We start from the raw sequence: 15886 nt of genomic DNA, 5'->3' as shown, positions 1-15886 counted from the left end.
GAAAGCAAGGAATGTTGGGCCGGTGAAGTTGAGCAAGTGAAAACCCAAACAAACAAATGGGGAGGACATAACTTTTCTATGTTCGCAAGAGCTACCGTTTGCAATATGTTCCTAGTTGCAAAAATTTTTTACATGCTGCAAGTGTTATCTATGTCAAGAATCTCTGTTCAAAAACTGCATAGGGTATTTGCCACGTTTGTGTGGGCTTCAACATGGGAGCGTACCAGTCGATGCAATCTTTTTCATACGGTGCATAACGGTGGACTGGGCTTGTCACATTTATACTTAAAGCAGATTGTAACCAGGTTCTTTTTTTTGCGCGAACAAAGCGATGTTTTTCTTAGAACGGTAATCCAAGTGCGATTGCGTGATTCACTGCCGGAATATGTAGTTTCGACTATGTCTACAGGGACAATGGCTCTAAGTGCTTTTCTTCGCGAAGTTGTCGCGTCCTTCCAAATAGTGAAGGCGAGATTTTCAAATGAGTATATGTGTACTGTTACGCGAAAACGGCTGTACAAAGATTTATTGGAAACCTTTTTACCTGTGCCTCTTTATCGCGCTGTATATGCTTTGGGTCCGGAGCGGGACGTGTTGAAGAGAGTGAAAAGAATGCCCATCAGATCGTCCGTTAAATCTTTCTTTTTTCAATTGCATACCGGCACTCTTCCGGTGAAGCCATGGCTGGAAAGCAAAGGCCTTTTCGTGCCTTGGTCTGCTGACTGTTTAATTTGCAAAAAGCTGGAAACCATAGAGCATATTTTCCTTGATTGTCACGATGCGGTTTTTTTGTGGGACGTGCTACAACGCACTATTAAAAAGGACTTACCAATAACGCCGTTTGGCATACGCTACCTTCCATGCGGCCAGCCAGGAGAAGTGCCCAGTGATTTATTGATGGTCTTGTGTATGCACAGCATATGGAGAACGCGGATGGATGTTCGCCATGAGCATGTTGTCGTACACCCAGCCCATCAATACTTTGTTGAAAGTGTAATGTACACGCGTGATGTTTTCGGAGGGCAATCTGAACCCCCGGAATGGCTGCCAGTCTTGGACAAGCTCATGTCACCTTATCCATTCTATCACAAGAAACCTGTAAGAAAGTGACTTGTGTTTTTAATTCCATGCGACTTTTCATCGTTCTTTGTAGTTGCCAAGTCGGTAATAAAGAAAAAAAAATAGCTGAGTGGCAGAGCGCTGGTTTTGTAAACCAGCGGTCGTGAGTTCGATCCTCACTGGCGTTTTTTTTTTTTTTTTGGCTGCTCTTTACCATAAGAGCGTAATTGTGGCCAAGAGTGTGACTGTGTGGAATAAATGATCGTGAAGTAGCGACCGATGCAAGTGCGTTTCCCTAATGTCTGCTCTGACGGGAGCGGCTGTAACGAGCGCCGCAATAGCTCAGTGGCAGAGCGCTGGTCTTGTAAACCAGCGGTCGTGAGTTCGATCCTCACTGGCGGCTGTATTTTTTTTCGGCTGCTCTTTACCATAAGAGCGTAATTGTGGCCAAGAGTGTGACAGTGTGGAATAAATAATCGTGAAGTAGCGAACGATGCAAGTGCGCTTCCCTATTGTCTGCTCTGAAGGGAGCGGCTGTAACGAGCGCCGCTATAGCTCAGTGGCAGAGCTTTGGTCTTGTAAACCAGCGGTCGTGAGTTCGATCCTCACTGGCGGCTAAATTTTTTTCGGCTGCTCTTTACCATAAGAGCGTAATTGTGGCCAAGAGTGTGACAGTGTGGAATAAATAATCGTGAAGTAGCGAACGATGCACGTGCGCTTGCCTAATGTCTGCTCTGAAGGGAGCGGCTATAACGAACGCCGCTATAGCTCAGTGGCAGAGCGCTGGTCTTGTAAACCAGCGGTCGTGAGTTCGATCCTCACTGGCGGCTAAATTTTTTTTTCGGCTGCTCTTTACCATAAGAGCGTAATTGTGGACAAGAGTGTGACAGTGTGGAATAAATAATCGTGAAGTAGCGAACGATGCAATTGCGCTTCCCTAATGTTTGCTCGGAAGGGAGCGGCTGTAACGAGCGCCGCTATAGCTCAGTGGATTCCACTTCCGGCCACCGAGCGTGACGGACGTGATTATCATGGGCTCCCAAGGTGCGGATTCAGCGGCCCAGCTGGGCCGTGGTATCAGGAACACGGAATTGCCTGCCAAGGATTATGAACTGGTTCTACCGCATCTGCCTACAGGTTCGAGTGTTTTGTGCACTGTTTTTTTGCACGGCGACATAAAAGCCAGGCCGCACCGGGTGGAGCACTTTCGAGACTCCCTCGTCGCCTTTCACTGCTGCCAGAAGTGGTTGCCCTTGGGGCATACCAAATGAATCACGTGTGGGCGGGAACGTTTAAAGGTGAAGAGGCGAAAGCAAAGATTTTGCAAGCTCAAGCTTTGGAAGTGAAGGAACACCGATGCGTGGTCATTGACCCCTGTAACCAAGGCATCAGGTTGAAACTTTGCTGGCTGCTTCACGGCGTGCACGACGATGATGTGCGAGCGGCGTTGGCGGCTTTTGGAAAAGTTGCGGAAATATCAAGAGAGAAGGGGAAAGTGCAAGGGTGTGTCGACAAGGCTTCAACGACTCGAACGGTCACGCTGAAGCTAAAAGTGGGCGTTACCATTGAGGACCTGCCGCATCAGCTTCGGGTCGCCGAGGACGTCGCACTCGTCCACGTCCCAGGCAGAGCCCCGCTTTGCCTCCGGTGCCGCGCGAAAGGACATACACGTCGTGAGTGTCGTGTGCCGCGCTGCGGGCTGTGTCGTCGCTACGGCCATGATGAGTCCCAGTGTGTGCGCACGTATGCCAACGTTGCAGGCCCCGTGCCGAGTGAAGCGGCAGGCGAGCACTTGATGGACGCAGTGGACGCCGATGAACCTAGCAGTGGAATCACTGAGGATGCAGAGCAGAAAGAAGAATCCTCTGAGAAGACCCCTGCCCTTAAAGAACACTGTGAGTCAGATGTGATTATTCCGTTGCCGAATGTTGCTGGGACCGAGACACCCACGAAAGAAGACGGCAATGCCAGTGCTGCAAGCCCAGCTTCGGCTACGCAACACAGTGAGGAACAGGGGGACACTGAAGCTGAGATGCCAGCTGCTTCTACCTTGCCTGTGAAGCGTCTGCACGAAGACAGTGTCAACGAGGGATCAACCCAAGGAGGAGCGGAAAACGGACAGCCTCCACTGAAGGCGGCCCCCCTTCGCCGGGCGTCCTTCAAGCCAAGGCCAAACATGCCCCCAGACCAGAGAACTGTGTCACCTGTGCCTCCGCCATAGCGGGGGTACCCTTTTCGGTCGAGACGTCACAAGCCCGGTCCTTGATCTGGAGCAGCGCTTGGAACGACGGACAGACTCGCCAAAACGGAAGAATGGTCATTCCATACAACAGTTCAACCGCAATGCTGTCTTTCTGCAGAAGAGATGTAAGTGAAATGTTTCGCGATTTATAATTTCTTGAGATGGCGACCTATTTATCCACTAGCTTGCGCGTAGCCACGCTAAATGTGAGGGGGCTGTCAACGCGTCGGAGACAACAGCAGGTGAACCGCCTTCTGCTGGAAAATGAAATTGATGTGCTAGCAGTTCAAGAGAGCAAAATGGAAAGCGAACAACAAACAGAGAAAATGGCTGAAATATATCGTTCTAGATATAGTGTTTGCGTTTGTCATGCGGTTGGAAGATCGGGGGGATGTGTCATTTTCATTCGAAATTGCATAGAGTGTGTGCAGTCTGTGTTCTCGTGTGAGAGTGGGCGGCTATTGATATGTGATTTCAGTTTTTCTGGATTGGACTGGAGAGTGATCTGCGTTTATGCGCCGACTAGAACGTTTGAGCGGGAAGAGTTTTTTCACTATATGAAATCCTTCCTAATACATGAGAGGCGTGTTCTCCTGCTTGGAGACTTCAACTGTGTCTGTAGACCGGAAGATAGAACAACAGACCGTGTCCTTCGTGACAAGAGTGCAGAGTTACTTACTGACATTGTTATTGAGGCAGAGCTTGAAGATGCTGGCTGTATAATGACGCATGAAGGCCAAGCAAAGTTCACGCACTTTCAAGGTAGCTGTCATGCAAGGTTGGACCGTATATATGTTCCCATTGATTGTGTGCCCTTGTGCTCGGAATATCAAACACTTCCCATGAGCTTTAGTGACCACTCCCTCGTAATGATTACTCTAGGCATGAAAAGTAAGGCAACAAAGTTCAATTGGGAGCTATGGAAATTTAATGAAAAACTGCTGCTGGATGAAGAATTGACCACTAAAGTTAAAGAATATATTAAGCATATGTTACAAAATGTCTCTAATTTTATACAAGCATGGGAGCAGTTTAAGTGCGATATAAAGATAGCTGCTATTGACCGAGCATGCACTCTCCGACGTAAAGAAAGAGAACAAGAAAAAGAACTTCGTAGCCCACTTGAACACATGCTTAGCATGGAGAGCGTTAAGCCTGGCTTGTTCGCCCAAGATATAAAAAAGATCAAAACCAAACTTGAGGTGATAGACGAAGAGAAGTATCGCGGTGCGGTGATAAGGGCACGCAGCGAAAAATTGTGGCTCGGAGAGACGCCCACGAAAAGGGCACTTAGTGACGAAAAAAGGTACGCAGTGTCAAAAGAGATAAAAGAAATCTGCTATCAGAACGTAGTTACCTCGGAAAAAAAAACGATTGAACGGGCGTTTGTAGAATTTTACAGCGGATTGTTTAGCCTGAAAACACCGGACATTGAACGCTTCAGAAAAGACTTTCTTTCGCTGATGCCAAGAGTAGAAGACGAAGTGGCGCAGACACTTGAATCAAGTATTACTTCCGAGGAAACTGAGGCCGTTATCGGGGAATTAAATTCCAATAAGTCACCCGGACCAGATGGTCTTGGTGCTGCCATATACAAGGCCTTTCCAACTGAAATGGCTGTTTTACTGGAAAGAGTTATTAGTGAATGTTACGAAAAGAACGTACCTCCTCCGTCTTTTCGAATGTCACACGTAGTACTAATCCCGAAAACAGATGACCCAGTTAAGCTTCAGTCTGTAGCGTCTTACCGTCCTATAAGTCTAACGAATGTTGACTATAAAATTTACATGAAAGTATTAGGGCGACGACTCCAACGTGTAATTACTTCTCTTGTAAGCCCACATCAGACATGCGGTATAAAAGGAAGGACCATTTTTACTAACATACACGCAGCAAGGAGTGTACTCGAATGTTGTGACGCGATGCATGACCACGTAGCCATGATGCAATTAGACCTCCACAAAGCATTTGATAAAGTGGTACATGAAATTTTGTTCCCTGTTTTAGAGTATGTCAATGCTGGTTCCGTGATTACAAAGGGCGTGAAAATGGTTTACGAGTGCTGTTCAGCGAGACTGGTCGTGAATAAGCATTTAACCGATCGTATACCTGTTCAGTCGTCAGTAAGGCAAGGCTGTCCTCTGTCTCCCCTTTTGTTTGCGCTTTATCTAGAGCCTTTCTGTTTAAGATTGCTTACAAGGCCAAACATACGCGGTTATAGATTTTTTCAAAGTGAAGTTCGGTTTTTGGCATACGCGGACGATATTGCGGTTTTTTGTACTGACCATGAGAGTGTGCAAGAAGCCACTGCTTTTTGCACTGCAAGTGGAAGTGAAATTAGTTGGGCAAAGTGTTTAGGATTTTAGCACGGAAACTGGCAATACGCGCCTGAACTGTTCTCCAGTATGTAATGGACAATAACGCCAGGCAATTACCTTGGTGTGCCACTAAAGCATTACCGTGAAAGCAAGGAATGTTGGGCAGGTGAAGTTGAGCAAGTGAAAACCCAAACAAACAAATGGGGAGGACATAACTTTTCTCTGTTCGCCAAGCTACCGTTTGCAATATGTTCCTAGTTGCAAAAAGTTTTTACATGCTGCAAGTGTTATCTATGTCAAGAATCTCTGTTCAAAAACTGCATAGGGTATTTGCCACGTTTGTGTGGGCTTCAACATGGGGGCGTACCAGTCGATGCAATCTGTTTCATACGGTGCATAATGGTGGACTGGGATTGTCACATTTATACTTAAAGCATATTGTAACCAGGTTCTTTTTTTTTTGCGCGAACAAAGCGGTGTTTTTCTTAGAACGGTAATCCAAGTGCGATTGTGTGATTCACTGCCGGAATATGTAGTTTCGACTATGTCTACAGGGACAATGGCTCTAAGTGCTTTTCTTCGCGAAGTTGTCGCGTCCTTCCAAATAGTGAAGGCGAGATTTTCAAATGAGTATATGTGTACTGTTACGCGAAAACGGCTGTACAAAGATTTATTGGAAACCTTTTTACCTGTGCCTCTTTATCGCGCTGTATATGCTTTGGGTCCGGAGCGGGACGTGTTGAAGAGAGTGAAAAGAATGCCCATCAGATCGTCCGCTATATCTCTTTCTTCAATTGCATACCGGCACTCTTCCGGTGAAGCCATGGCTGGAAAGTAAAGGCCTTTTTGTGCCTTGGTCTGCTGACTGTTTATTTTGCAAAAAGCTGGAATCCATAGAGCATATTTTCCTTGATTGTCACGATGCGCTTTTTTTGTGGGACGTGCTACAGCGTACTATTAAAAAGGACTTACCAATAACGCCGTTTGGCATACGCTACCTTCCATGCGCCCAGCCAGGAGAAGTGCCCAGGGATTTATTAATGGTCTTGTGTATGCACAGCATATGGAGAACGCGGATGGATGTTCGCCATGAGCATGTTGTCGTACACCCAGCCCATCAGTATTTTGTTGAAGGTGTAATGCACACGCGTGATGTTTTCGGAGGGCAATCTGAACCCCCGGAATGGCTGCCAGTCTTGGACAAGTTCATGTGACCTAATCCATTCTATCACAAGAAACCTGTCAGAAAGTGACTTGTGTTTTTAATTCCATGCGACTTTTCATCGATCTTTGTAGTTGCCAAGTCGGTAATAAAGAAAAAAAAAGCCGCTATAGCTCAGTGGCAGAGCGCTGGTCTTGTAAACCAGCGGTCGTGAGTTCGATCCTCACTGGCGGCTAGATTTTTTTTCGGCTGCTCTTTACCATAAGAGCGTAATTGCGGCGAACAGTGTGGAAGTGCGGAATAAACGATCTTGAAGTAGCGAACGATGCAAGTGCGCTTCCCTAATGTGTGCTCTGAAGGGAGCGGCTGTAACGAGCGCCGCTATAGCTCAGTGGCAGAGCGCTGGTCTTGTAAACCAGCGGTCGTGAGTTTGATCCTCACTGGCGGCTAAATTTTTTTTCGGCTGCTCTTTACCATAAGAGCGTAATTGTGGCGAACAGTGTGGAAGTGCGGAATAAACGATCTTGAAGTAGCGAACGATGCAAATGCGCTTCCCTAATGTGTGCTCTGAAGGGAGCGGCTGTAACGAGCGCCGCTATAGCTCAGTGGCAGAGCGCTGGTCTTGTAAACCAGCGGTCGTGAGTTCGATCCTCACTGGCGGCTAAATTTTTTTTCGGCTGCTCTTTACCATAAGAGCGTAATTGTGGCGAACAGTGTGGAAGTGCGGAATAAACGATCTTGAAGTAGCGAACGATGCAAGTGCGCTTCCCTAATGTGTGCTCTGAAGGGAGCGGCTGTAACGAGCGCCGCTATAGCTCAGTGGCAGAGCGCTGGTCTTGTAAACCAGCGGTCGTGAGTTTGATCCTCACTGGCGGCTAAATTTTTTTTCGGCTGCTCTTTACCATAAGAGCGTAATTGTGGCGAACAGTGTGGAAGTGCGGAATAAACGATCTTGAAGTAGCGAACGATGCAAGTGCGCTTCCCTAATGTGCGCTCTGAAGGGAGCGGCTGTAACGAGCGCCGCTATAGCTCAGTGGCAGAGCGCTGGTCTTGTAAACCAGTGGTCGTGAGTTCGATCCTCACTGGCGGCTAAATTTTTTTCGGCTGCTCTTTACCATAAGAGCGTAATTGTGGCGAACAGTGTGGAAGTGCGGAATAAACGATCTTGGAGTAGCGAACGATGCAAGTGCGCTTCCCTAATGTGTGCTCTGAAGGGAGCGGCTGTAACGAGCGCCGCTATAGCTCAGTGGCAGAGCGCTGGTCTTGTAAACCAGCGGTCGTGAGTTCGATCCTCACTGGCGGCTAAATTTTTTTTCGGCTGCTCTTTACCATAAGAGCGTAATTGTGGCGAACAGTGTGGAAGTGCGGAATAAACGATCTTGAAGTAGCGAACGATGCAAGTGCGCTTCCCTAATGTGTGCTCTGAAGGGAGCGGCTGTAACGAGCGCCGCTATAGCTCAGTGGCAGAGCGCTGGTCTTGTAAACCAGCGGTCGTGAGTTTGATCCTCACTGGCGGCTAATTTTTTTTTCGGCTGCTCTTTACCATAAGAGCGTAATTGTGGCGAAGAGTGTGACAGTGTGGAATAAATGAGATTCTGCTTCCGGCCACGCTAGTGAACGGACGCAGGATGCAGGGCTCCTCAGGAGCGGCTTCAGCGGTCCAGCAGGGCCGCGGTAACAGGAATATGGCCTCGGAAAACGAGTACCAAGTTGTTTTGCCTAGTTTGCCAACAGGGCGTTTAGTTTTGAATACACTTTTTTTACACTGTGATGTTGGGGCCCGCCCGTACAGGGCGGAAGAATTCCGCGACGCGCTCGCCGAGTTATCGCTCTTGCCGGATGTGATTGCCCTCTGAGCCTACCGCATGAGCCATGTGTGGGCGGTGACTTTCAAGGACGAAGAAACGGTGAAAAAGATAGTCGGCAAGGGTGAGCTTCTAGTGAAAAAGTGCCGATGCATTGTGATTGATCCTAACAACCAGGACGTTCGCATGAAAGTGCATTCGCTGCTGCACAGCATTCCCGACGACGACGTACGGCTTGCCATTCGGGAAGGTGACAGACGTCGGCCGAGAGCGTTGGCGTGTGCATGGCCTGGCTGATAAGGGTTCAACTACAAGACTGGTCACCTCGAAGTTGAAGCCGGGCGTAAAGCTCGACGACCTGCCACACCAGGTGAGCGTCGCCGGTAGTCGTGCCCTCGTAGTCGTGCCAGGCAGGGTTCCACTCTGCCTTCGGTGCCATGGCACGGGCCACATTTGTCGCGAATGTCGCATTCCCAAGTGCAGTGCGTGCCGACGATTTGGTCATGAGAGCAGCCAGTGCGAGTGAACTAATGCCAACATAACAGGAACGACAACCGGCGAAGGCACCTCAAACCTGCTCATGGACGAGGTGGACATGGAGGAGGCAGCATCGGCGGCAAGTGTAACAGCGGAGGTGTCCGGAAAGGCGGCGGTACCACCGCCGCAGCAGGAGCCGCCCGGAGCTGAAGCGGTCGCGGCAGAGCACCAACGACCTCCTTCACAGGACTGTTCGACCGAGTGCCGAGTCTAAAACCTCAGTTGATACTGAGCTGCCTCCCGACACATCAGAACCTAAGGTTATGGAAACCCTTACCAGTTCAGCCTGCCCGCCGGTGGGGAAACGACCACACAAGACCCTCAGCGTGGAGACGCAGGAGACGGGGGGGGGGGGGGGGGCGGAGACTGGCCACCGACCAAAGCCACAGGTATGCGGAGGCATACCTTGAAGCCGCGACCGAACATACCGGTCGATACTCGGCAGGCGGGCAAACCGCCTCCGTAAACGTATTCTGTATAACTTAGGTGGTTGGGGGGTTTGCGTAAACGCCATGGCTGTCACCCTAAGCGGTTCGTTGTTTGTATTTGTACTAGGTAAGAGGCGGCAAGGTTATTTTATTTTGTTTTTTGCTGCCCGTCGACGTGCTTCTCAGTACAGTATCATGAGCACACACCATCGGGCTGTTGTAGCGGGCACCATTCTATCGTGTAGCCATGGCGGTTATTGAAAGAGCGCTACGGGTAGCGACGTTAAACATACGGGGCCTCGGAGCAAGAAGACGGCAATGCCAGCTGAGTCGCCTTCTGTTAGATAAGGACTTACATATAGTGGGAGTTCAAGAGACAAAAATTGAGAGCCAGGAGCTCACAGATCGAATGGTGTCCAATTTTCAAGCTCATTTTAATGTGTGTATTTCTCACGCAATTGGTGGATCAGGTGGTTGCGCCATATTTATACGGAAATGCTTTGGCATCACCGTGCAGTCAGTGTTTTCAAGTGACAGTGGGCGCCTCTTAGTGGCCGATGTAGTCTTTGGCGAATTGGAGTGCCGCGTTATCTGTGTGTATGCGCCGAATATTGACATGGAGCGGCGATCTGAACGCTTTGAGGCGTATATAAACTCTCAGAAAGTTGTTATACTGCTGGGCGACTTTAACTGCGTGTGCAATGTTGACGACCGCGCAACATGTTCGCGTGTTCGTGACAAGAGTGCAGAATTGTTGAACACGTTGGTGCATGACTATGACCTTGAAGATATTGGTAGCGTTTTTGCCTGCGGTACTCGTCCGCAATTTACCCACTTCCAGCGAGACAGCCACGCAAGGCTAGACAGATTGTATGTCTCTGCGGAATTGGTGCCCTGGTGTAGTGAGTACGAAGTAAAACCCGTCGCATATAGTGATCACTGCTTGGTAACTGCCATCTTTGGTAAGACGCAGAGCAAACGAATCTTTAGCTGGGACTTGAGGAAAATGAATGCGCAGCTTTTGGATGATGAAGCTTTTGTCGACACAGTAACGAAAGAACTGAAAAATGTGACTACAGGCGAGCGCCATTCATTGGGAAGAGTTTAAGCAGAAAGTAAAAACAAGGGCTATTGAAAGAAGTAGTGTCATCCGACGCGAGCAGAAAGAAGCAGAAACAAAGCTTCGCCATCAACTGAAGTTTTTTGTTAGCATGGAGAATGCCGAACCTGCTCTGTATGTTAACGAAATAAAGGAAGAGAAAACTGAGCTTGAAAAGATAGATACGGAAAAATACAAGGCGGCAGTAGTGAGATCAAGGTCAGAGAAGCTTTGGGCGGATGAAATGCCAACCAAACGCGCTCTTTCAGACGAGAAGAGATACGCATATCAAAAGGAAATCCGCCAGCTAGCTATAGGTGACAACATTACGTCGGACAGAAATGAAATTAAGCAAGGGATTGCTGAGCACTTTAAAGAAATTCTAAATCATCCACGGGACCTTAAAGATGGGTTCCAAAAAGAATTCCTCCCACTGATGCCAAAGCTTGACGAAGAAGTGAAGACACAACTAGAACAATCAATTACACCAAGTGAGATAGAATGTGCCATAAATGATCTAGCTGCCGGGAAAGCACCTGGGCCTGGTGGCTTAGGGGCCATTTTCTATAAAACATTCTGCTCAGAGCTAGCCCAATTTCTTTCTCATGTCATTAACGAAGCGTATGACCGGAAAAGATTGCCTTTGTCCTTCACAACTTCACATGTTGTGCTAATCCCAAAGACCGATGATGCTCAGAAACGTTTGTTGCCTGGGTCATATCGCCCAATAACTCTTGCTAATGTCGATTATAAAATATTCACGAAAGTTCTTTCAAGGCGACTGCAAGGCGTTATTAAAACGTTGATTGGGCCATACCAGACTTGTGGCATTAAAGGCCGCAGTATCACGACAAATGTTGACGTGGCTCGAAGCGTGCTCGAGTGCTGTGACGCGCTTGGTGGTCGCGTCGCGATGATACAGCTTGACCTTGCAAAAGCCTTCGATCGTGTCTCGCACAACGCATTGCACTGCATACTTGAGCACATGAACGTGGGCAGTGCCATTACGGAAGGTGTCAAGATGGCTTACAAAAAATGCACAACGCGAATTATTGTTAATGACGAGCTCACTGATAGCTTGTGCGTGCTGTCGTTGGTTAGACTGGGATGCCCTCTATCGCCACTGCTGTTTGCCACTTATCTTGAACCACTGTTTGGCCATTGAACATAATGCATGCATTACAGGATATAAGTTGCAGGAAGCAGAAGTTAAAATTCTGGCGTATGCGGATGACATCGCGGCGTTTTGCGCAGACAAAGCGAGTATTACAGAGACAACTAATGTGGTCGAAAAGTTTTGTGATACGACTGGAGCCCAGATAAACTGGGATAAGAGAGTCATGGCTTCTGGCAAGGTGATTGGGTAGACACACCAGAAACGTTTTGCCGGCTGACTTGGTCAACCTTACCAACACAGTACCTATCCTCTCGGAAATTACCATGAGCCCGAACCTTACTGGGCAGATCAGACATTGAGAGCAAAGGAGAAGGCTGACGGCTGGCAAGGCAAGCAACTTTCCATGTTTTCAAGAGCCACTGTCTGCAACCTTTTTCTGGTATCCAAAATTTGGTACGTCATAAATGTGTTGTGTGCTGCAAGGGTAAGCATTCAAAAGATACACCGGGTTTTTGCTATATTTATCTGGGCCTCGACTTGGGAGCGGTCCAGTCGAACTTATTTGTTTTTGCCTGTCAAGAAAGGTGGCCTTGGCCTAGCTCACTTGTTTTTGCGACAAAACGTGTCGCGCTTTGTTTTTTTACGCGATCAAAATGATACCTTCTCCGCACAGTTATGCAAGTAAGGCTGGGTATATTTCTCCCTGGATACGTCGTTTCGACTGTTCAGAATATGTGCGGAGGTGTGACTGGGTACCTGCGTGAAGTAGTTTTGTCGTACAGGCTTTTGAATGTACGTTTTTCCCAGCAGTACCTGTCCACTGTTACAAGGACAATACTCTATAGGGGCCTTGTAGACGCCATGTCGCCTGTACCTTTGTACCGTTCCACACATCGCGGAGGTCCCGGACAGGACGTCCTAGAAAGAGTGAAGAAAATGTCAATACTACCATCAGCTAAATCGTTCTTTTTCAAGCTCCATACCAACACCCTCCCAGTTAAGAAATGGCTTCAAGATAAAGGATTCTTCATTCCCTGGAACACCGACTGCCTTTAATGCAAGAAACCGGAAACAATAGTACACGTATTCCTAGACTTCTGGGACGCGATCTTTTTTTGGGATGTCCTTCAAAGAACTTAAAAAAAAAAAAAACAGTTAACCTCTGGATCCATACGGCATCCGTTTCTTGCCTGTGAATAACTCGGAGGAAATATCGTATGACGTGATTATGCTCCTGGGCCTCCACGCTGTGTGGAAAACTCGAATGCAGTTTGAACACGCGGATTTGGTTGTTAGCCCGGTTCGCGAAAATTTCATTGAGAGCGTTGTGCGCTTGAGAAATGTGTACAGCGTACTGCCTGATCCACCACAATGGTTATCTGTACTTGATGAACTGATGTCACTCAAAACATTTTAAAGTCGTGTTAGCCAAAGCATGGCGAGCATGTTTTGTTTCTTGTAACCTCTTGATCTGAACGTCTAAATCTGCAATAAAGAAACAAAAAGTGTGGAATAATTGATCGTGAAGTAGCGAACGATGCAAGTGCGCTTCCCTAATGTCTGCTCTGGAGGGAGCGGCTGTAACGAGCGCCGCTATAGCTCAGTGGCAGAGCGCTCGTCTTGGAAACCAGCGGTCGTGAGTTCGATCCTCACTGGCGGCTCAATTTTTTTTCGGCTGCTCTTTACCAAAGAGCGTAATTGTGGCCAAGAGTGTGACAGTGTGGAATAAATTATCGTGAAGTAGCGAACGATGCAAGTGCGCTTCCCTAATGTCTGCTCTGAAGGGAGCGGCTGTAACGAGCGCCGCTATAGCTCAGTGGCAGTGCGCTGGTCTTGTAAACCAGCGGTCGTGAGCTCAATCCTCACTAGCGGCTCAATTTTCTTTCGGCTGCCCTTTACCATAAGAGCGTAATTGTGGCCAAGAGTGTGACAGTGTGGAATCAATGATCGTGAAGTAGCGAACGATGCAAGTGCGCTTCCCTAATGTCTGCTCTGGAGGGAGCGGCTGTAACGAGCGCCGCTATAGCTCAGTGGCAGTGCGCTGGTCTTGTAAACCAGCGGTCGTGAGTTCAATCCTCACTAGCGGCTCAATTTTCTTTCGGCTGCCCTTTACCATAAGAGCGTAATTGTGGCCAAGAGTGTGACAGTGTGGAATCAATGATCGTGAAGTAGCGAACGATGCAAGTGCGCTTCCCTAATGTCTGCTCTGAAGGGAGCGGCTGTAACGAGCGCCGCTATAGCTCATTCTACTTCCGGCCACCGGCGTGTACGGACGTAGAATCATGAGCTCCGGCGGAGCGGCGATTGCGGCCCAGGCTGGCCGCGGTAACAGGCTTAACGCAATCGATGATAAGGAATATCAGCTCATTTTGCCGCATCTGCCCACCGGACGTGTTGTTTTCAACACAGTTTTTTTGCACGGAGACGTACGAGTGCGACCCTTCAGGGTTGAAGATTTCCGGGACGCCCTGGCCAAGACTGGTACGCTCCCAGACGTGGTGGCCTTGGGGGCTTACCAAATAAACCATGTCTGGGCGGTGACTTTGAGCAGCACTGAAGCAACCAAGCGGCTGGTAGCCTTCAAGGAGCTCCAAGTGAAAGGTCGACGGTGCATCGTCATTGACCCGGAGGACCAACAGGTGAAGCTACGGCTCCACTGGATGTTGCATGGCGTGGCGGATGAGGACATCCGAACTGCTTTTGCGGCTTTCGGTGAGGTGACCGAAGTGACCCGTGAGCGGTGGCGAGTCCAGGGCGTGCACGAAAAGGGCTCCACAACGAGAGCCGTACTCCTGAAGTTGAAGCCCGGGATGAGGATAGAAGACCTGCCTCACCAGATAAGAGTAGCAGGGGAGTTGGCCCTTGTTGTGGTGCCTGGGCGGCCAATGCAGTGCCTGCGCTGCCGCGGGACCGGTCATGTGCGCCGGGAATGTAAAATTCCGCGGTGTTCGACATGTAAGCGTTTTGGCCACTCCGAGGAAGATTGCGTACGAACGTATGCAGTGGCCACTGCACCGACAGCGAGGGCGGACATGACGGAGCACCAAATGGATGTCGCAGAGACAGAAGAGGCCGCAAAGGGGGTCGGAGAAGCTGAAAAGCTAACAGCAACGACAGGCATGTTAGTGCCCCCGGGGGGCGGTGACGAGATACTCAGTAGGCCAGACAAGGAAGTCACGCTACCGAACAACGGACCGTCAGAGGAAGAAAGTGTGAGCGATGCCGAGAGCTCAAAAACTGAACTTCCGGAGTCTGCGGGCCGACAGGAAACCCTTGAAAAGAGCAGCGGCCGAGCGACCAACGTCCAAGGCCCTGCGAAGCGTGCCCACGACGAGAGCACAAGTGAGACAAGCCAGGCAGAGGCAGCTAGCAACGACGAGCCGCCGATAAAAACGCCAATAGGGAGGAGGGCGACCTTCAAACCAAGACCGAATGTCTCGGCGGACAGGAGAGCTGCCGAAAAGCCGCCCCTGTCACAAGGTCTGCCAGTCCAACCTCATGGCTCTGGCGCCAACGAAAGCGTCTAGCGCCATGCTAGACGTGAGAGGTAAGCACCATGCTCTTGGCCTCTTTTCACTCTAAGAAAATGGCTTATGAACTGTCACTAAAGATTGCGACCCTTAACGTGAGAGGTCTAGCAGCGAAAAGGAAGCAGAGCCAAGTCCTGCGCCTTTTAAATGAAAATGACATCGATATACTTGGAGTTCAAGAGACAAAAGTCGAGGGCGAACAAGAGACCGAGAGCATGGTGCAACGTTTCACGTCGCGGTTTTACGCAGTTGTCAGCCATGCAGTCGGTATTTCTGCTGGATGCGTCCTGTTTGTGAAGAAGTTGCCGGGTCTTGTAGTGCAGTCGCATGCTTCTTTTCCGTCGGGTCGGGGCGTGGTCCTTGATTTTAGTTTTTGCTCGGCTGAGTGGCGGGCTGTTTGTATATATGCACCTACGATAGTTGATGAGAGGGCTGCTTTCTTTGATTTTGTTGAGTATTTAAACACGGATAAGCAACTTGTCTTACTGGGAGATTTCAATTGTGTACTGAGGTCCGGTGACAAAACTAGCCTTCGTACATTTAGGGATCGTAGCACAGAGGTACTTTCGCGCTTGATTGACGAGTTTGC

General features: G+C 49.0%; 2 protein-coding genes and 13 non-coding genes across 15 annotated transcripts in view; 14 read left to right on the top strand and 1 right to left on the bottom strand.

Moving 5' to 3' along the window:
- The window catches only part of LOC146186257 (angiotensin-converting enzyme-like), a 91496-nt gene that overhangs the window by 23838 nt on the left and 51772 nt on the right, over window positions 1-15886 (bottom strand). The window lies entirely within an intron of this gene.
- On the top strand, window positions 1391-1462 carry TRNAT-UGU (transfer RNA threonine (anticodon UGU)). The gene has a single exon. It is a non-coding gene; the product is annotated as a tRNA-Thr (tRNA).
- Window positions 1605-1676, top strand: TRNAT-UGU (transfer RNA threonine (anticodon UGU)). The gene has a single exon. It is a non-coding gene; the product is annotated as a tRNA-Thr (tRNA).
- TRNAT-UGU (transfer RNA threonine (anticodon UGU)) lies at window positions 1818-1889 on the top strand. Its single transcript has one exon. It is a non-coding gene; the product is annotated as a tRNA-Thr (tRNA).
- TRNAT-UGU (transfer RNA threonine (anticodon UGU)) lies at window positions 6945-7016 on the top strand. Its single transcript has one exon. It is a non-coding gene; the product is annotated as a tRNA-Thr (tRNA).
- TRNAT-UGU (transfer RNA threonine (anticodon UGU)) lies at window positions 7159-7230 on the top strand. Its single transcript has one exon. It is a non-coding gene; the product is annotated as a tRNA-Thr (tRNA).
- Window positions 7373-7444, top strand: TRNAT-UGU (transfer RNA threonine (anticodon UGU)). Its single transcript has one exon. It is a non-coding gene; the product is annotated as a tRNA-Thr (tRNA).
- TRNAT-UGU (transfer RNA threonine (anticodon UGU)) lies at window positions 7587-7658 on the top strand. The gene has a single exon. It is a non-coding gene; the product is annotated as a tRNA-Thr (tRNA).
- TRNAT-UGU (transfer RNA threonine (anticodon UGU)) lies at window positions 7801-7872 on the top strand. Its single transcript has one exon. It is a non-coding gene; the product is annotated as a tRNA-Thr (tRNA).
- TRNAT-UGU (transfer RNA threonine (anticodon UGU)) lies at window positions 8014-8085 on the top strand. Its single transcript has one exon. It is a non-coding gene; the product is annotated as a tRNA-Thr (tRNA).
- TRNAT-UGU (transfer RNA threonine (anticodon UGU)) lies at window positions 8228-8299 on the top strand. Its single transcript has one exon. It is a non-coding gene; the product is annotated as a tRNA-Thr (tRNA).
- Window positions 8647-15512, top strand: LOC146186275 (uncharacterized). Its single transcript, XM_084605819.1, has 3 exons — window positions 8647-8836; window positions 9132-9314; window positions 14261-15512. The coding sequence occupies exons 1-3, from the start codon at window positions 8647-8649 to the stop codon at window positions 15292-15294; spliced, it is 1407 nt and encodes a 468-aa protein (XP_084461945.1). The 3' UTR covers window positions 15295-15512.
- On the top strand, window positions 13357-13428 carry TRNAP-UGG (transfer RNA proline (anticodon UGG)). The gene has a single exon. It is a non-coding gene; the product is annotated as a tRNA-Pro (tRNA).
- On the top strand, window positions 13570-13641 carry TRNAT-UGU (transfer RNA threonine (anticodon UGU)). The gene has a single exon. It is a non-coding gene; the product is annotated as a tRNA-Thr (tRNA).
- Window positions 13784-13855, top strand: TRNAT-UGU (transfer RNA threonine (anticodon UGU)). Its single transcript has one exon. It is a non-coding gene; the product is annotated as a tRNA-Thr (tRNA).

Source organism: Amblyomma maculatum, chromosome 6, assembly GCF_055883805.1.
Source record: "Amblyomma maculatum isolate TAMU_Amacu chromosome 6, ASM5588380v1, whole genome shotgun sequence".
Lineage (NCBI taxonomy): Eukaryota > Metazoa > Arthropoda > Arachnida > Ixodida > Ixodidae > Amblyomma > Amblyomma maculatum.
Note: the sequence above shows the minus strand (reverse complement) of the source record. Positions and strands in the feature narration are given on the sequence as shown.

Coding starts and splice junctions, on each gene's coding strand:
- LOC146186275 (XM_084605819.1), top strand. CDS start 8,647: ATGAGCCATGTGTGGGCGGTGACTTTCAAGGACGAAGAAACGGTGAAA. Junction 8,837..9,131: donor ACGGCTTGCCATTCGGGAAG/GTGACAGACGTC, acceptor CCAACATAACAG/GAACGACAACCGGCGAAGGC. Junction 9,315..14,260: donor ACGACCTCCTTCACAGGACT/GTTCGACCGAGT, acceptor GTACGCTCCCAG/ACGTGGTGGCCTTGGGGGCT.